The sequence below is a fragment of the Callospermophilus lateralis genome, chromosome 2 (genome assembly GCF_048772815.1).
Source record: "Callospermophilus lateralis isolate mCalLat2 chromosome 2, mCalLat2.hap1, whole genome shotgun sequence".
Taxonomy (NCBI): Eukaryota; Metazoa; Chordata; class Mammalia; order Rodentia; family Sciuridae; genus Callospermophilus; species Callospermophilus lateralis.
Genome location: NC_135306.1, coordinates 136206208 through 136224069, shown reverse-complemented (window position 1 = coordinate 136224069; position 17862 = coordinate 136206208). Strand labels below are relative to the sequence as shown.

Sequence of the window (17862 nt, the reverse complement as noted above, 5' to 3'; positions counted from 1 at the left end):
GATTCCTAAAACAACAAAGGTCCCTATCCTAATACGTATTTTGACAATTGTTCCAAGATAATTAAATTGGAGAAAAACTTAAATGATGAAAATTTTGAATTCTTTTCTTGGACTGTGTAACTTAAGAAAGATAACTTAGTGTTCTTGCTCTGGGGGAAGACAAATAGTCTGAAAAGAAAGGCAAGGTAAGCAAAATCTTTTAAATGTTTGAGTGAAATACAAAAACTAACAGTCATTGTAGTCACATATCTAGGCTGAATATTCATATATTAAAATGTTGGAGGCAGAGTGCAGGTATTTGCAAAAGCTTCCTATATGACTCTGATCTCCTCTAGAACCTTTTAGAATTATTCCTCACTTAAGTAACAGCCAATTTTTGACATTTAATCCATCTATACTATTTGTTATCATAAACAATATCATTAACAATGTTGCAAAGTATGTTTTTTACACATATTTCTTTTAAAATCAAAATTGCTGAAAGTCCAATTACTAGATCAAAGGCCACATACTTGTCTTGATATACACTTCCCAATGCTCTTGAAAACTATATTTATAAATTTATAAATATATTTATAAACTCCAAGTCCTACCACAGAGTAGAAGTGCCTATTTCCACAAACCCAGGCCCAACTTCATAAGGTTTTATTACTTTTATAAATGGTATTGAGTATTTTTTCATATATATGTTATTTTTAACTCTTTGTGACTAATATCAGAAAACTATTTACTTTTTAAAAATGTACTGGTCCCTTGTGATTGTAATAATTTTTCTAGTATCATACTTAATTTTAAATTTTGATACACCATATTGGCAAGCAGAAATTTCAATTTCCATGTTTGTAAACAAATACTTCCTGCATGATTCCTTGCCTACTTTGAGGACTGATAAATATCTACTTAAAGTTTCTTTAAGTTTTTAATGGTATCATTTTTACAGTTAACTGTAATTTATCTAAAATTTCATCTACTTATACCTTACTTTCTTCATAAGCTTGCAATGGCATCTTTATTATTTAGTAGGTCTTATACATAAAAAGGTCCTACATCCGGTTATCTATTGACTCTGCCCCTTCATTCATTTCTGCAAGACCTCTTTTCCTGTAAGTTACTGAAGCTTAATTATTTTAATGTTTACTAAGGCATATCTCTCTTTATTCTTATTTTGCAACATGCATTTGAATATTCCCTCAGATAAATTATAGAACCATTTTATTAAATTCAAAAAACAAAGAAAATAACATGTCTGGTATTTTCACTGGAATTGTAACAAATCTAAATTATAGTTGAGGAAGAAGTATACCTCTATATAATACAGCCTTTATTCAAATCTCTACTTATTTCTCTCAGTGAACTTATTTATGTGGGGTTTTTTCCACTTATAGTTTCTTACTATATTAGTCAATTTTGACGCTGTGACCAAAAGACCAGATAGAACTAGTCAAGAGAGGAAAAGTTTATTTTGGCTCATGGTTTCAGAGGTTTAGTCCATGGTTGGCCCACTCTATAGCTTTGGGCCTAAAGTCAGGCAGAATATCATGGCACAAGGGCATAAAATAAGGAGAAAAGTAATCAGGATATGATAACCAAGAAGCACTGAGAGCTCCACTCACCAGAGAGAAAATATAAACCCCAGAGTTATACCTGCAGTGAACTCCTTCCTCCAGCCACACCCTACCTACATAAGAATATTACCCAGTTAATACAGTCAAGTGGTTTAATCCACCAATTAGGTCACAGCTCTATAATCTAATCATTTTACTTCGGAAAGTTCCTACATTGTCTCACATATGAATTTTGGGGGGTTACCACATATCCAACCATAACAATCACTAAGTTTATCCCTACATATTTTGTGTTTGTTTCAGTTGTGAATGTTAGAGTTTTATTTTATTCAATTTTCAAACTGGTTGGAGCTAGGATAGAAAAAAACATTTTAATATTTTTTGTATTTGATTACATATTTCAATTCATTTATTCAATATTAATTCTTAAACTTTTCATAATTCTTTCAAATTTTCTGACTAGGCAATTATATCTACTTTTCTGGAAATAGTGACAATATGTTGTTGCATTTTTTTTTTCTTGTGGTTTGGGATGTTTCATTTCTTACCATATGAAAATAATGATAAATTTTTAAAAATAAATCCAAAAAAAACATAAAATTAAAAATGTAATCTTGACTTTTTCCTGATTTTTCTTAAAAATTTAGGTACTTTTCATTGCTAATTATGCTCTAAATTCTGACTTTTATGTTTTTTTAATTACAAAGAAATCAGTTAATTTCTAATTTACTATGATTATCTTAATCCATAAATAAAGTTTTTAATGACTTTTTAATGGATTTTAAAATCCATTGAAATGAGAAAAAATTTTAATATTGCTTTTATTTGTGAATGGTATGTATTAGTATCCATATATCTGCACTGTTGTTCATAGCTACGTCAATTACCCTAATTTTCCTTCAAGTGTTCCAAAACTGAGCTGGGATTGTGGCTCAGTTGTAGAGCACTTGCCTAGAATGTGTGAGGCATTGACTTTGATTCTCAGCACTACATAAATAAATAAAGGTCCATTTACCTACTAATAAAATATATATTGAAAAAAAAAGAAGTCCAAAACTAAAAATGTTTTTAAAAATTTTTACTTTTCCTTCATAAAACAGTGTTTCTCCCACAAAACTGGCACCTTCATGTACTAATGATGTTAAGATTCTATTTTCCTGTGAGGAAAATTTTAATTATTATGAAAAGTTTTAGAAGTTTACCATGTGACACAGTATTCTACATGTAGAAATTTTCCCTCAGGATATCATTGTAAAAGAATGTAAAGACAGTGTTTGTTTCAGAATTAAATAGTGGAAAAATGAAATCAGCCCAAAATATCCATAAGTATAGAACTAGGAAAATGATATCTATATAGTGACATATTATGCCATTGTTAACAAAGAATGTTAAAAAATATTAGTGTGAAAGATATTCGGTTCACAAATTTAAATAAAGAGCAGATTGAACTTAATACTATGATATGATCTTATTTAGGGGAAGTACACAGATATATGCCAAAAGAGAAAGGTTAGGATCTTGAAGGAAATATAATAATTTTGGTGGAGACAGGAAGAGGAAAGAAATAAGTATTGACTTTACTTCTGAGTTTTGGGGGAGTGTGTATGAATATAAGTAGGTGTCTTTGGAAATATAAGCATTGGCTCATTTGAGTATATTATTGGGCAATTATTTTCAAAGTATATACATATATATGTGTAAATATATATATATATATATATATATATATATATATATATATATATTTGTGTATGTTTTCACATCTCAGCAAATAGAAAGATTGAAGACTTTTGAAAATTTTGTTTTTGCTTTCTTTAAACAAAGTTTAATCAGAAACATAAGACACTATAAATATTCTTAAACATAGAACATATCCATCTGAAATAATATAAAAGTGCTCCTCATAATGTATCTCTAAAATTGCTCAAAATCTTTTAATATGAAAACCAGTATGAATGCATGTATCTTCAATTATTTTAGCAGATATCAACCAACCATATTTCCACAGCTGTATTTGGAACACTATGTTATTTTACAGCAAAATAAACTGATATCAGGAAATTAGCTATAAAATAATTTTAAGTCATATATTCTTAGGAATACCCATCGTCCATATGTATGCAATTGAATTCAAGCCTGTGTACCACAGAAATAAACTGTCCTTCAGAAAGATGTTTCTGAAGAACTCAAATTTCCTTGATCATTAAAGAGGTTTTGCAGAACAGGAAATGATATTTACAATCACCTTTATTTCAGTCTTTGTTACCTGTTGTAGTCCATTAACTAGGACACTGCATTGGCTAAATGCTTTGGTTTATCAAGATATTTCCAATATATGAAAATGAAAATAACCAAAAGAAAGTATCAATACTATAAACTAGTAGATAACAAAACTGACCTGACACTTACCTTATTGCATATGTAGATGCCGTAATCATGAGGAACAGCACTACCACCATGCAGACCCCTGTCAGGCCAGGAACTATAAAAATGCACATAAGTAGGTTTTAACTTAAATCACATTGAGTAAAAAAGCACAAAAGATATTTCCTTAAAATCCAAAGTACTATGACGTTCTACAGGAAGCCAAACTGAAATTGTATATGTGCATGTATGTTCCTCTCTAACAAGCCTTTTCAAAATCAGCACAGTTCCAGATACTTAAGACAAGGCAGAATCTTTCCTTCCTCTATTAGAGTTCTTTTTTATTTCCCCAAATATTCAACTCAGAATTGTGAATATAAACCTATTTGTTCAGGCACATAAGACACCAAATGTCAATAATTAATGCAAGGGGACAGAGTTAACATTTAATACCCTGCTGTTTTTGGTTCTCTCCACCATAGTACTGAATATCTTGACTGTCTCCTCCCTCCAATATGGAGTTAGAAACTCCTCTGGCTTCAATTTCAAATAACTATGTTTGGACTCCACTTCCTGAAATAATTTTAAATAAAAAAATGTTTTTTATAAAACCTAAAGCTTTTTAAAAATAAAAAATATATAACAAAAATTGTAGATTTCAAGAAAAAAAGATACTGAGCTGGGCTGAGGTTATGGCTCAGTGGTACAGTGCTTGCCGAGCACTTGCCTAGCACATGTGAAGCACTGGGTTTGATTATCAGAACCACATAAAAATTAAAAAAAAAAAAATAAAGATATGTGTCTATCTACAACTAAAAACAAAAATTTAAAAAAACATTGTGCGGATACTTTGAGAATACTTTCAGAGGTAGTTCCTCTTAGTATGGAAAACATTAAAATCAGATGGCACACTTTTCACATGACATGATGTTGGTTTAAAAAAAAAGAATGAAATGTACAAACATGTCAAAATTAATAACAGGTAAATTGCTACAAACTTAGGATTAATTATATAGTTTGTCCAAATGAACAGTTGATATATCATTCCTAAAACAGCTGAAATCTTAGTATGTCCCTTTCTTACATTTTGTTATCAAATTAAATACCCTATATGTCTATGCCACATTTTTTAGTCTGAAAAATCATATAAGTAACAGTTAAGTCTTAAACATCTCCTCTGACAGACTCTTAAATCGTGCCAAAAAGAAAGCTACAGGAAGACTGTTGTCTGGAGAAGAATATACAATTCTCCCACTTCTCCCCTTGACTAGCACCACCTACAGAACAGAAGGTGATCACGGACCATATGCCATTAAAAAAGCAGTCAAGAGGATACAGTGGAAGGTCAACACAAGTATTCATCTTTATGACAGCAGCAGACTTAGAATTATTGTCAAATAACATTAATACTCTCAGTGCAGTGGAAACAATTGTCACTTGTAAAGGGGCACACGAAAAATAAGGGTAGTAATCTTTGGATTTTAACAGTTGCATTCTTTCTTCTAATTTTTCCCATGATACAAATTTAGAAAACTAATGGGACATGACCTTCCCTGCTATACCTAATGACCTAATAATCATATCTTTTCTACTTTTTCTAAGGTCTTCCCTTTCCCAGTCTTTCCCTGTCCTCCAGGTGAGTGCTTCCATTAGAGGGGTAAGAAAAAAACAAGATATCTAATTTAGTTCATGTTATAAAAAACTACTGGTTCAGGAAATATGCCATTTAAAAAGAATGATGCCTACAAAATGGTCCATCTATTGTACTCCCAAGTATTTACTCAAAAGAAAACACAAACATAGCCACATAAGAATGTATTCAACAATGCTCATAGCTATTTTATTTTTTAATAGGACACATAAATGACTCTGATCTCCAAAAACACATGAATGGATAAGCAATTTAGATATTATCTATATCTGGAAAGTTAATCAGCAATAAAAAGCTATGAAGTGTCAATACAGAAAAAGGAGAGAACTGGATGTAGTGATGCACAACTGTCATACCAGTTGTTAGGGAGGCTGAGGGAGGAGGATCACAAGTTCACAGCCAGCCTCAGCAACTTTGTGAAACCCTAAGAAACTTAGTGAGACCCTGAAAATTTAAAAAAAAAAAAAAAAAAAAAATTGAAAAAGGGATGAGGATGTGGCTCTGTGGTTAAGCACCCTTGAGTTTAATTCTTGATATTTAAAAAAAAAATTAAGCAAGGACAAAGGTGAATCATAGCATTATTAGAGTGGGTGAAAAAAAGCAGAATTGTTTGACCCCCCAAAAGTACAAGCCCTATAATTGCTTTTATAGAAAAATCACACTTGGGGCTGGGATTGTGGCTCAGCGTTAGAGCGCTTGCTTAGCACGGACGGGACCTGGGTTCGATTCTCAGCACCACATAAAAATTTTTGAAAAGGCATTATGTTGTGTCTTAAAAAAAAAAAAAAGAAAAGAAAAAAGATTCTCTCTCTCTAAAAAAAAAAAAAAATCACACTATTCTTTAGGGATAAAAAGTAGAACAGCTGCTAAAAGTGGTAGAATACAAAACACATTGTTAAGGGGCACAAAAGTCTTTTGGATAATAAAAATATTTATTATGATGATTTTGGTGATGATTTGATATAAAATATTTTGAAACCAATGAAATTACATACTTTGTGTGTGTGTGTGTGTGTGTGTGTGTGTGTGTGTGTGTGTATATATATATATATATATATATAATTTAATGAACTTCAGTTATAATTCAATAAATTGAAGGTGATGAAAGAGCTAGTTTCTCCTATTTCAAGTAATTTTAAAAAGACCTTATTTGATTAAATGAATAACTAAAGGTTAGAATCTTAAATGCATATACAGCATGAAAATCATGGTAGGAGGAGCCTCTACAACAATTTTATTGAGACTTTATTAATGTTCTACTATATCCACACATAGGGTCTCCTATGTGGCTTTGCATATGCTGATATTTGCATACGCTGATATAGATAGTATAAGCATACTATCTGTTATGGAATAGTTGGAATTGCTTCATTGGAAAGACACTTGAAAACACTGTCTATGTTTAGAATAGAGCCACAATTTCTAAAATTAATTTTCTACTCAAATATTAATTTTCTGAGATACTAGTTTCTATTACTCAAAAATCTTATAATCCTGCCTTGAAAAGACATAAGGCTGGGGCTGGGGATGTGGCTCATGCGGTAGCGCGCTTGCCTGGCGTGCGTGCGGCCCAGGTTCGATCCTCAGCACCACATACAAACAAAGATGTTGTGTCCGCCAAAAATTGAAAAATAAATATTAAAAATTCTCTCTCTCTCTCTCTCTCTCTCTCTCTCTCTCTCTCTCTCTCTCTCTTTAAAAAAAAAAAAAGAAAGAAAAGACATAAGGCACACAGTATATTAAAACTCTCTAAGAAGTACTATAGTCAAGAAACACATGTAAACTTACATATTTCCTCAAATTTGTTTGAACATAGAAATGAATTCCCTTTAGAGCAGAACATTCAGAAAACCAAAAGACTTATATAAAATTGTTGGCTTTCATCATTTGAAGATAAAGGAGAAGCTTAGACCACCTGGACAGTGGTATAAAGCTCTGATAGGCAAAACTCTAATCTCAATGAATCTCATTTGTAAACTAACAAGAATAAATTCAATGATTATAATGTTCCTTATGAAGTTGTCTATTTTATCTAAAGAATTTATTTTTCCTATCTCTCAAATGTATTAAAAGACTAGAGTCTTTTAATTTTTATAGCTGCAGATTTCAGACCAATGAAGAAGAAAATTTTACAAGGAAAAGAGAAACTCTTTCTATAATTACAGTGGTTTAAAAAGAAAGAAAGAAAGAAAGAAAAAACAGAAGAGGGAGATACTAACTTAAGAAGCCCCAAGTATAACCATTGGAAGTAAATAAGCAGAGGCTTGCCAACCCACTATCTGTAATAGAGATCTGTGCATCACAGAAAATAGTTAAATAAATATCTTATTTGTTCAGTAATGTTTGTAGACATAGTGTACTGTTAAGTGCTAGAGATAAATGAATCCTGCTCTAAAAGAAAACTCAGCTCGTTGGGGGAGACAGGAAGGTTAAGTAGGCAATTGCAACATGGGCATTAAGTGCTAAGAGAGAGGCAAGCATGGAGTGCTTTCCAGTTCCATCGAAGGGCACTCTAACTCAGACTTGCCTAGCAACTCAGCCAAGTCCCTTATATTAGCTCCTTATTGCTATACATTCCAAGAGTCAGGAAAAACAGGCTGAAAATCATTATATTAGTGTAACTGCACTGGGCAAAGTTACTTGTCTAAATGAGTTACACTTATTTTCTTTTGAACCCTTTGAATTATTTGAATTATGAAGCCAAACACTCACTTGTATTCAGGAAAATATAAGTTTCTATGTTTATTCCTATCGTTTGTTATCTATGCATATTAATTTCATTAACCAGTAACCTTTAAATGTATAATTGCGCTTTACTGTCATTTCTGGGTGAATTTGAGAGATAATTTATACCCATACCTTTACTATCTTTTATCAATTATTCTACTTCTTCTAACTTAATTGGAAACATGATTGTGCTTGTTTGTGCAGATTTTTCCTAATTAAATTAGATGTTGTGCATTTTACTCTTACCAAATAAGGTACTTCCAAATTTAGAAATATGTAGTATATAAACATTTTAAATGAATGTTTGGATAATAATTTAACCTAATTTTATTTTACAAATTTTTAATTGAAATACTTTTACCATTTCGCAGGTATTAAGTCAAAGTACTATACTTTGTCTCTTACACTTCCCAGGCTTTATTTTTCCTTTTTACAAAACCATCTTAATTTCTTAGTTGTCAATTGCACTGAAAAAATTTTAGACACAAAGATATATGACTGCAACATTGACCACACTATAATCCAAAACAATCTATCAGTGAATAAAAACGTATTCCTTACCACTACAAAAATCTAAAACATGCATGTATTCATTCGTCAGTAACTTAATTTTTCCTACACACTGCATCTAAGAACATTCAAAGACGGCTATGAAGTATTTTTGGTCAATAGTAAAACTACAAAATTGATTTAAGGCTGTTGCAGAAGAGGCATTTCTCATCCCCTTACCATCCTTAGGCTCCCATGTGCTCTGATGTGCCACTATTCAGTGGGCTCAGCCATATCTCCTAAAAAGTTTCAGACTCATGCTTTGGAAGCTCTCTGTTTATAGCTCCAGTTCCCAGTTCATTGCTGGGAAGCACCCAGGTACCATAAAGTATTTCTCTCATGAAATTATGTGAACTGGACCACCAAAATGGTGCCCACTTGTTAATTTGGGATGACGCAAATTATTTAAATTAACAGAAGTCCTACCAAAAACAGAAGGGAAAAAAAAATTTTCCTTGAGTTTTACATACCACAGAGGGAGCCCTGCCAACACACCTGAAGAGGCTCACTTTCAAGAGAAAAGACAAATTTGGAAGGCAATAAACTATTCTACATATTGGTAGAATCACAATCTGTCAACTGTGATTTTAAGAATGAGCAGATATTGACCAGGCAAAGAAAAAGAGTTGACTATCTCAGGCAAAAGGTAAATGATCGTAAACAGGTGTGCTCACGAGAATGACAAAATGTTTCATGAGGACAGAACATTAGCCTCCCAGGTACCAGGGAAGGCAAGTAAAATCATAATACTATGTCCCTCCCAAAGGCGGCCTAAGATAGTGCCAGAGAATTTGTTTTTAAGTATCTTATTTTATTCCAACACCATTTCTAGAAACTTCTAGCATTTTATGCAAAGTGGTGGGGGGGGGGGGTCACAGAGTTATACAGCAGTAAAAATTATATTAAATTTATCAATGTAATATCTTAGTCTTATAAGAAAATTTTTATCTTTGTAAACTAGACTTTGAAGCATTTTAAATGTCCCAAGGTTTCAATCAAACATTGCCCTGTAGAAAACAGTATTAATACAAAGATCTTTTTCATTTCCCTTAAATTATTTAATATGAACCAAAAAATAGTTGACTCATGCATAAGGTTTTGTTTTTCTGCTTTTTTCCTCTCCTATTTCTCATCCAAACCTTGAGGCTTAAATAAAATATGTTTTTGATGACCAAAATTGTAAGCAAAACTACTGTTACTAAAGAGAAAAATATGAAATATTTTACAAGCAGTAAATATAAATCCATAGGCAGAAAGAAAATACATTTTAAGAATTTAAACATATAATCATGACATAGGGAATAAAGCACCTGAGTTTTTGTTATCTTTCATCATGAAATTGGTTCAAAAAAGAAACAATACATTTGATAGGATAATGTGCCTCAGGCCCTATTCAAGTCTGATTCTTAATGAGTTATCACAGACAATCATTTATGATGAATCCTCTCAACTACTCAATCATCTTTGTTTCTGAAGTAATTTCTGACAGTCCCCATGATACAGTTTACTCTTTTCATGCTCATAAATATATATAAGGTTAAGAAATAGAAGAATTTTTGTAACATTTAACATTAACATCAGGAGAAAAATTTTGAGGTTTCAAATATTCTTTAACAAATTGACAGTCTCCACTGAGATTTCATGGGCAATATGCTTGAGATAGAAAAATAAATTACAAATGAAAAAGAACCAGAAAACTTCTAGAACTAATAAATGAATTCAGCAAAATAGCAGGATATAAAATCAAAACCCATAAATCAAAGGCATTTCTGTATATCGGTAACAAATCTTCTGAAAGAGAAAGAAGGAAAACTACCCCATTTACAAGAGCTTCAATAAAATAAAATACTGAGGAAAGACCTTAACAAAAGAAGTGAAAGATGTTTACAATGAAAACTACAAAAACTAAAGAAAAAAATTAAAGAAGACCTTAGAAGATGGAAAGATCTCACTTGTTCTGGATAGGAAGAATTAATATTGCCAAATTGACTATATTACCAACAGCATTATACAGATTTAATGCAATTTCAACCAAAACCCAATGACATTCCTCATAGAAATATAAGAAACAGTTATGAAATTCATCTGGAAAAATAAGAGACTCAGAATAGCTAAAGCAATACTTAGAAAGAAGAGTGAAGCAGGTGGCATCACTATACCAGAACTTAAACTATACTACAGAGCAATAGTAACAAAATCAACCTGGTATTAGCACCAAGATAGACTGGTAGTCCAATGGAACAGAATTGAGGATACAGAGACTAACTCGCATAATTACAGTTATCTTATATTAAACAAAGGCACCAAAAACATGCATTAGAGAAAAGATAACCTCTTCAACAAATGGTGCTGGGAAAACTGGAAATCCATAAGCAATATTATAAAATTAAATCCCTATCTCTCACCATGCACAAAACTCAATTCAATGTGGTTCAAAGACCTAGGAATTAAAACAAAGACACTGTATATTAGAAGAAAAAGTAGGCCCCAATCTTCATCATGTTGGATTATACACCTGCTTCCTTAATAAGACTCCTATAGCACAAGAATTAAAATCAAGAATCAATAAGTGGAATGGATTCATACTAAAAAACTTCTTCTGAGCAAAAGAAACAATCAGTGAAGTGAATAGAGAGCCTACATCTTGGGAGCAAATTTTTACCACTTGCACATGAGATAGAGCACTAATCCTTAGGGTATATAAGCTAAGCATCAAAAAAACAACAACAACAACAACAACAACAACAACAAAAAAAAAAAACCAAATAACCCAATCAATAAATGGGCAAAGGAACTAAACAGATACTTCTCAGAGGATGATACATAATCAATCAACAAATATATGAAAAAATGTTCAACATCTCTAGCAATTGTAGAAATGCAAACCAAAACTAAGATTTCATCTCACTTCAATCAGAATGGCAGCTATTAAGAATATAAACAACAATAAGTGTTGGAGAGGATGTGGGGAAAAAGGCACACTCATACATTGCTGATGGGACTGCAATTGATGCAGCCAGTCGGAAAAACAATTTGGAGATTCCTTGGAAAACTGGGAATTGAACCACCTTTGACCCAGCTATCCCACTCCTTGGTCTATACCCAAAGAAATTTAAAACAGCATACTACAGAGATACGGCTACATCAATATTTATTGCAGCACAATTCACAATAGCTAATCTGTGGAATCAACCTAGATGCCCTTCAGTAGATGAATGGATAAAGAAAATGTGGTATATATACAGAATGGAATATTACTCAGCATTAAAAGAGCATGAAATCATGGGATTTGCTGAGAAGTGGATGGAGTTGAAGAATATAATGCTAAGTGAAATAAGCCAATCCCAGAAAACCAAATGCCAAATGTTTTCTCTGATATGAGGAGGCTGATTCATAAAAGGGATTGGGAGGGCTGTGAGAAGATTAGACATACTCTAGATAAGGCAAAGTAGAAGAAGGCATCATGGGTGTAGAAAAATTGGTGGAATGAGATGGTCATCATTACTCTAAGTACATGTATGAAGGCACATATGGTGTAACTCTACATTATATATAACTAGAGATATGAAAAATCATGTTCTGTATGTGTAATATGAATTGAAATGCATTCTGCTGCATATATAACAAATTATTCTAATTTTAAAAAAAAGAAAATGGAGACACACTTCAAAACCATGACTGATGTTAATGATGGCTTGCTTCTGGCTCTCAGCTATAGGTTTTAATATCACAATATACTTCCTGCTAAATTACAGGATTATATGAACTATACTGATACTGGAATACTCTGTTTCTTTCCAATAACTTAAGAGCAAGAACCCTTACATGTGTGCCATCTTCCACAGCGCTTGTCACAACAGCCACACAAAGCAGGCCCTTAACAGGCACATGGGGTTGTAGTTTTCACTGGAAAAACATATGACTTGTGTTTGCTTGCTTTTACTCCTTGTTCATTCATACTCAACTTTGCCTTGTCCCTCTGTCCTCATTTATGCCTGACCTCTTAACATTTGTTCCAATATGCAAATTTTCCATATGTTGTACTTTAACGTTTTTCTAATTGCTGCACACTTTGACTGGGCTTATTTTCAGACATTTCTAAATCTAAGGATAGGCAACAAATAACAACTTACCAGTTGTGAAGAGTAGTTTTCTAGGATCCTAAGAAAAATAAAAAAGAAAATATTTGACTGAAAAATAAACACTGATATGAAATTCTCTAAGAAATTTGAAGGGTATAAGAACCATGTAGTGGGCATGTCAGATAGCAGTCTTCCAGTTTAAGTGAAAGAGACTCAGTTAAGTATTCTGACATTTTCATAATGCTAGAGGAGATTAGCACAAGGGAAAGAATACAATACAGAGAAGGGTTTTTTGGTTTTTTATCTGAGAAAGGCTGAGTACTGGATAAGTCAGAAGGCCTAGGATTTAATCTTAATGACTGCTTATAAGCTAGTGGTATTGGTCCTAAGCCCACCCTTTGACAATTTGGGGACTCAACATCTTCAACTATAATGTGGAAATATTAATATACACTCTACTGCAATTGCCAGACTGCACCTCAAAATGGTGGGAATCAACACCAATAAAATGTCAGAGGTTTACATACTTTAAACTCAGTGTAAAGATGAATAATTGAAAACTCACCATATTTCAAATACTGTGAAAATTGTGAGAACACTTGAAGAATTGGGATATGTTTCTAATACTTGAAAATATTGTTATTGTAGTATTTATTTTAAAATATATCTCTCATACAGTAATGGAGTACGGTTAACTCTCTTTCTACCTTCTGCAAAACTTAGGTCAATCTCCAGTAAATGTGTGGATTTGATTTTTCACCCTCATGATGCTTAATACTGCACAAGTTTTGTTTTTGTTTGTTTGTTTGTTTGTTTGTTTGTTTGTTTTGTTGCAATGTGAGGGATCAAGTTGAGAGCCTCATACATGCTAGGCAAGCAGTTGGCCAATGAGCTACTTACCAAGTGCCCTAAATAAGATTTTTAATTACTTTATTTATGTTCCACCTTGAATCTGGCTATATAGTAAGTAGGAAACCATTTATGTGGTGTAATTAAAGGGGCTTGGAAAAAGCATCACTTGCCTTGGAGTAGCTCCTCACCTCCTAATGTAGGACAAATGACTTATCTTTCTGGTTTTAGAAACATGACAAAGTGTGATCTAGAGAAACCCAAAATACAAATAGCTAGAAAAAAAAGTGAGCTGAGCAAAGTGACACTGAAATATAAATATATAAATATGGAAAGCCAAAAGATGGAAAAATTACTATTTCCAGAGAAAGAAGACAGAACTGGAGAGTGAGCAACAGCTTCACAGATAACAAGATGAGGCAGAGTATCAGGGTCATTGATATTTTTTGAAAATATCAATGCCAATGCTTAATCCAGACCAAATAAATAGTATTAATGTTTTTAAAAATACTAGAAACAAGTATTAGTAAAGTATGTTTTATAACAAAAACTTGAAATCAACCTAAATGCCCATGAATAAGAAAAAAAGCTAAAAAATATAACACATTCTTATAAGAGAATGATACAGATATATTCTGAAACAGTAGCCTTAATATGGATACTTATAGAAACAAGTAAATTGCAGAGGAATGGGTATCATCAAATATTACTCAAACATTTTAAAAGAAACACAAAATGATTAACTGTAACTAGCTTTGAAGGATAAACTTTCAGTTTTAATTTCATCTACTCAGATTTTTAGTATTTTATACCAAGTATATTGCTCAAAATAAATTAATTTTAATAACTAAAAACCTGAAAATTACTAAAATATGTAGGAAATGTTAAGAAAAAGTATATTCATATGATAAAATGATTATAAGTACTAAAGATATTTGAATTCTAAAAGAGAGGAAGCAAAGGCATGGGGGAAATAGCTGGGGAAGTAACTCAGCATTAAATGGTTTTCCTAAGCATCTACAAATACCTGGGTTCAAATCCCAGCCCCAGCATTAGAAAGAAAAAGAAAATGATAAAATAAGAGAAGTATATAGCAAGAGCAGTAAATGTAAACACAAGTGTAATGGAAAGAGGGCAAGATAGATGCAGAAAGGGAGAAGGAAGCTAGAAATTTAGGCTAAGTTTGAAATCATTACACGTGAAGGGTAGTTATTGGCATTTTAAGGAGCTAGATTTTTTTCTGTGATTCTCAGTACTAGGTATACTCTATAACCACTTGGTGAGCTTTTTGAAAATATCAATGCCAATGCTTAATCCAGACCAAATAAATAGTATTAATGTTTTTAAAAATACTAGAAACAAGACATTTACTGAAAGTTACTTGCTGTTTAGATTTAGTGATTTTTTTTCTCTATTTATTGTTACTTTCTCTTCTGTTTTGTTCTTGGAGGGAGGTCAAGCATATGATTATAGCAATATTGACCCTAAAAATTCAGGTGATATGTAGAAAAGAAAACAGAGACGATGGAGAACAAGTGTGTTGTCACTACCAGTCAGTACTAAAGGACAATGAGGCAGAACAGTTTTGGTGCAGTCTTGTCATTGTGAAGCAAAGGCAGCTTAAAGACAATGTGGAAGTACTGAGCAGCAGAGACCTAACCAGAGCTGTGCATACACTGTACATAAGGCTCTGGCCTACCACTTGTACATACAATTTTATTTCATGGGTGGTTTCACATTCTTAAAAAAGGAGCTAAATCAGATACTACCTGCTATAGAGTTTGGCTCAAGGTGGTCTATTTCAAGGAGTAAAATTAAAAAGGAAAAAGCCTAGCAGTGGTACATGCCTATAATACCAATTACTAAGGAGGCTAAGGCAGAAGGACCTCATGTTCAAGGCCAGCCTCGTGATATAGCAAGAGTACCTCAAAATTTTAAAAATAAATAAATAAATATAAAGGACTGAGGATGTAGTTCAGTGGTAGAGTCCCCCTGGGTTCAATCCCCAATACCACTGGGGGAGGGGTGGGAGCGGGGAAGGAATCATGAAATCTCACCTATATTTTTTAGGTTAAATTATTGATTACCCATGATTCACAAATAGCCTTCTTTTCTGCCTTTTTCCCAAAAACATAGTATGCGAGTTATTAAAGTATTTTTACCCTATAATGGCACTATCGAAACTCTCAAATAAATGATAGGAATTAGACAAAAGCTGCTGGGAGTCAGAAGGTAGACCTGAGTGGCAACCATCCGAACATTACAGAATTTAAAAAGTAGGCACTCTGCAAACTCCCATTTTCAGAAGGAGAGACTATGAAATAGTAATTACCTATATTTTCTATTGAAAGGGAATAAAACTCAACTTGACAACTCCGTTTTAAAAGCACTCAAAAGGAGAAGCAAGGTACAAATTTTCTGTGAAAATCACAGACCCTCATTAGTCATTTAATGACAAGTGAAAGGAAAATGGGAAGACAGAGACCACCCACCTCATCTTGGTATCTTGCTGCATTCAGTTCAATAAAATCTTCACTGTAGTTCACTGAGAAGTTGAGGGCATTCACCAGATGGGCAGCCACATGCACACCTACAGAACACACCAGGTGCATGTCAACGAGATTTTCAGACACACTCTGTGTGGCAAGAAGTCAGTTCCTCCCACAATGTAATATAGGAGCAAAGTTAAAGAGCTATATGAGCAATGGAATATTACATTGAAAAGTAAAGCTTTTAAAATATTTCAAAACTCTTGAATATTGAGACTTTATCTAATTTTCAAAAGTTAGAATGAAATAGCCATGGTAATTCAGATTTGAAAAAAAAGATACATACTCAACCGTTGACCCCACCACATACACATACATATTTTAAAAATGCAAGTCTAATAACATTGACATTTGCTGTTTTGCTTAAGGGGCTCCTGGGTATTTTAGGTTTTCTACATCCTTCATCTCTCCCATGGTTCCAAACCTCTCTATATCTTATACACCTCATTGTCATACAGTGTAAAATAGAGACCAACTGAAAGGCTTTTGGCCAACTGAAAATTTTCACAATCCATAGATAATGTCCTAATCCCAAAAACAGAATGTTGGGAACCACTTTGGAAACAAAAACTCTGGAAAATAATGATCACCATTTGATAAGTGACCTACCTATAATTGCACAATAAAGAGTGTTTAGCTGACTCAGAGCTCATACAAGAGATAAAGCATTAGGTAATTACCGTAGATTTCAAGACAAACTCATTTTAACATAACCAGGGGAGAAAAAAATTATCTTGAGGAGATAGATCAAGGAAGGAGCAAATCACCCATACTCTCCTCCATTCCCAACCTTTTCCTGTGGGTGAAATAAGGTATGAAATGGGTAAACAATATTATAATGTATTGGAAGGAACAACAGTTAACTAAAAATCCTGTGATCTTGACCACATTGCTTGTCTACCAGCTCCTCAGTTTACATTTCTCTATAAAATGATAGTGACAGAATTGAAAGACTTGAGATAAGTGCTCTGCAATTGCTTAATAAGCCATTATAGTTTCCAACAATGTATGGAATGTAGTCATTCAAAAGAAGACATAGTGGGGAAAGCAGAGAACTCTATGATTCCCGGCAAGTCAGAATAAAAATACAGAGAGACTAGGAGCAATAGATTACAAAAACTAATGAAAGTGAGAGGGGACTGAATGCTAAATAAACTCAAAGTTGACTTAAAGGACTTATAAGGTAGGTAATCAAATTAGAAGTGGGGAAAGGTCACATTAAAAGTAGACAAATGAATACTTATTAGAAAGTTAATCAGGAGAGTGTGGTTTCAGTAAAAGAACAGACAGAACAATTGAACAGAATAAAAAGGCCAGAAATAGACTGTGAATAAAGTCAACTGTTCTTTGACAAAGAAGCAAAGGCAATGGAATGGAGAGGAAAAAATAGAATTTTCAACAAATGGTTCTGGAACAGTTGAAAATTGACATTTAAAAAAAAAATGAGTCTAGACAAATACCTCACATATTTCATTAAAATTAACTCAAAATGGATCACAGAACTGAATGTAAAATTCCAAACTATA

At 32.7% G+C, this 17862-nt stretch overlaps 1 protein-coding gene across 2 annotated transcripts in view; it reads right to left on the bottom strand.

The window, feature by feature from the left end:
* Nox4 (NADPH oxidase 4) overlaps nt 1-17862 on the bottom strand; it is a 159761-nt gene that overhangs the window by 103869 nt on the left and 38030 nt on the right. For both annotated transcript variants that reach the window (XM_076843892.2, XM_076843893.2), the window contains exons 5-7: nt 16280-16377; nt 12990-13017; nt 3975-4047 (exon numbers count right to left, since the gene is read on the bottom strand). In XM_076843892.2, the coding sequence (XP_076700007.2) occupies nt 3975-4047; nt 12990-13017; nt 16280-16377 (199 nt within the window). The remainder of the gene's footprint in view (nt 1-3974; nt 4048-12989; nt 13018-16279; nt 16378-17862) is intronic.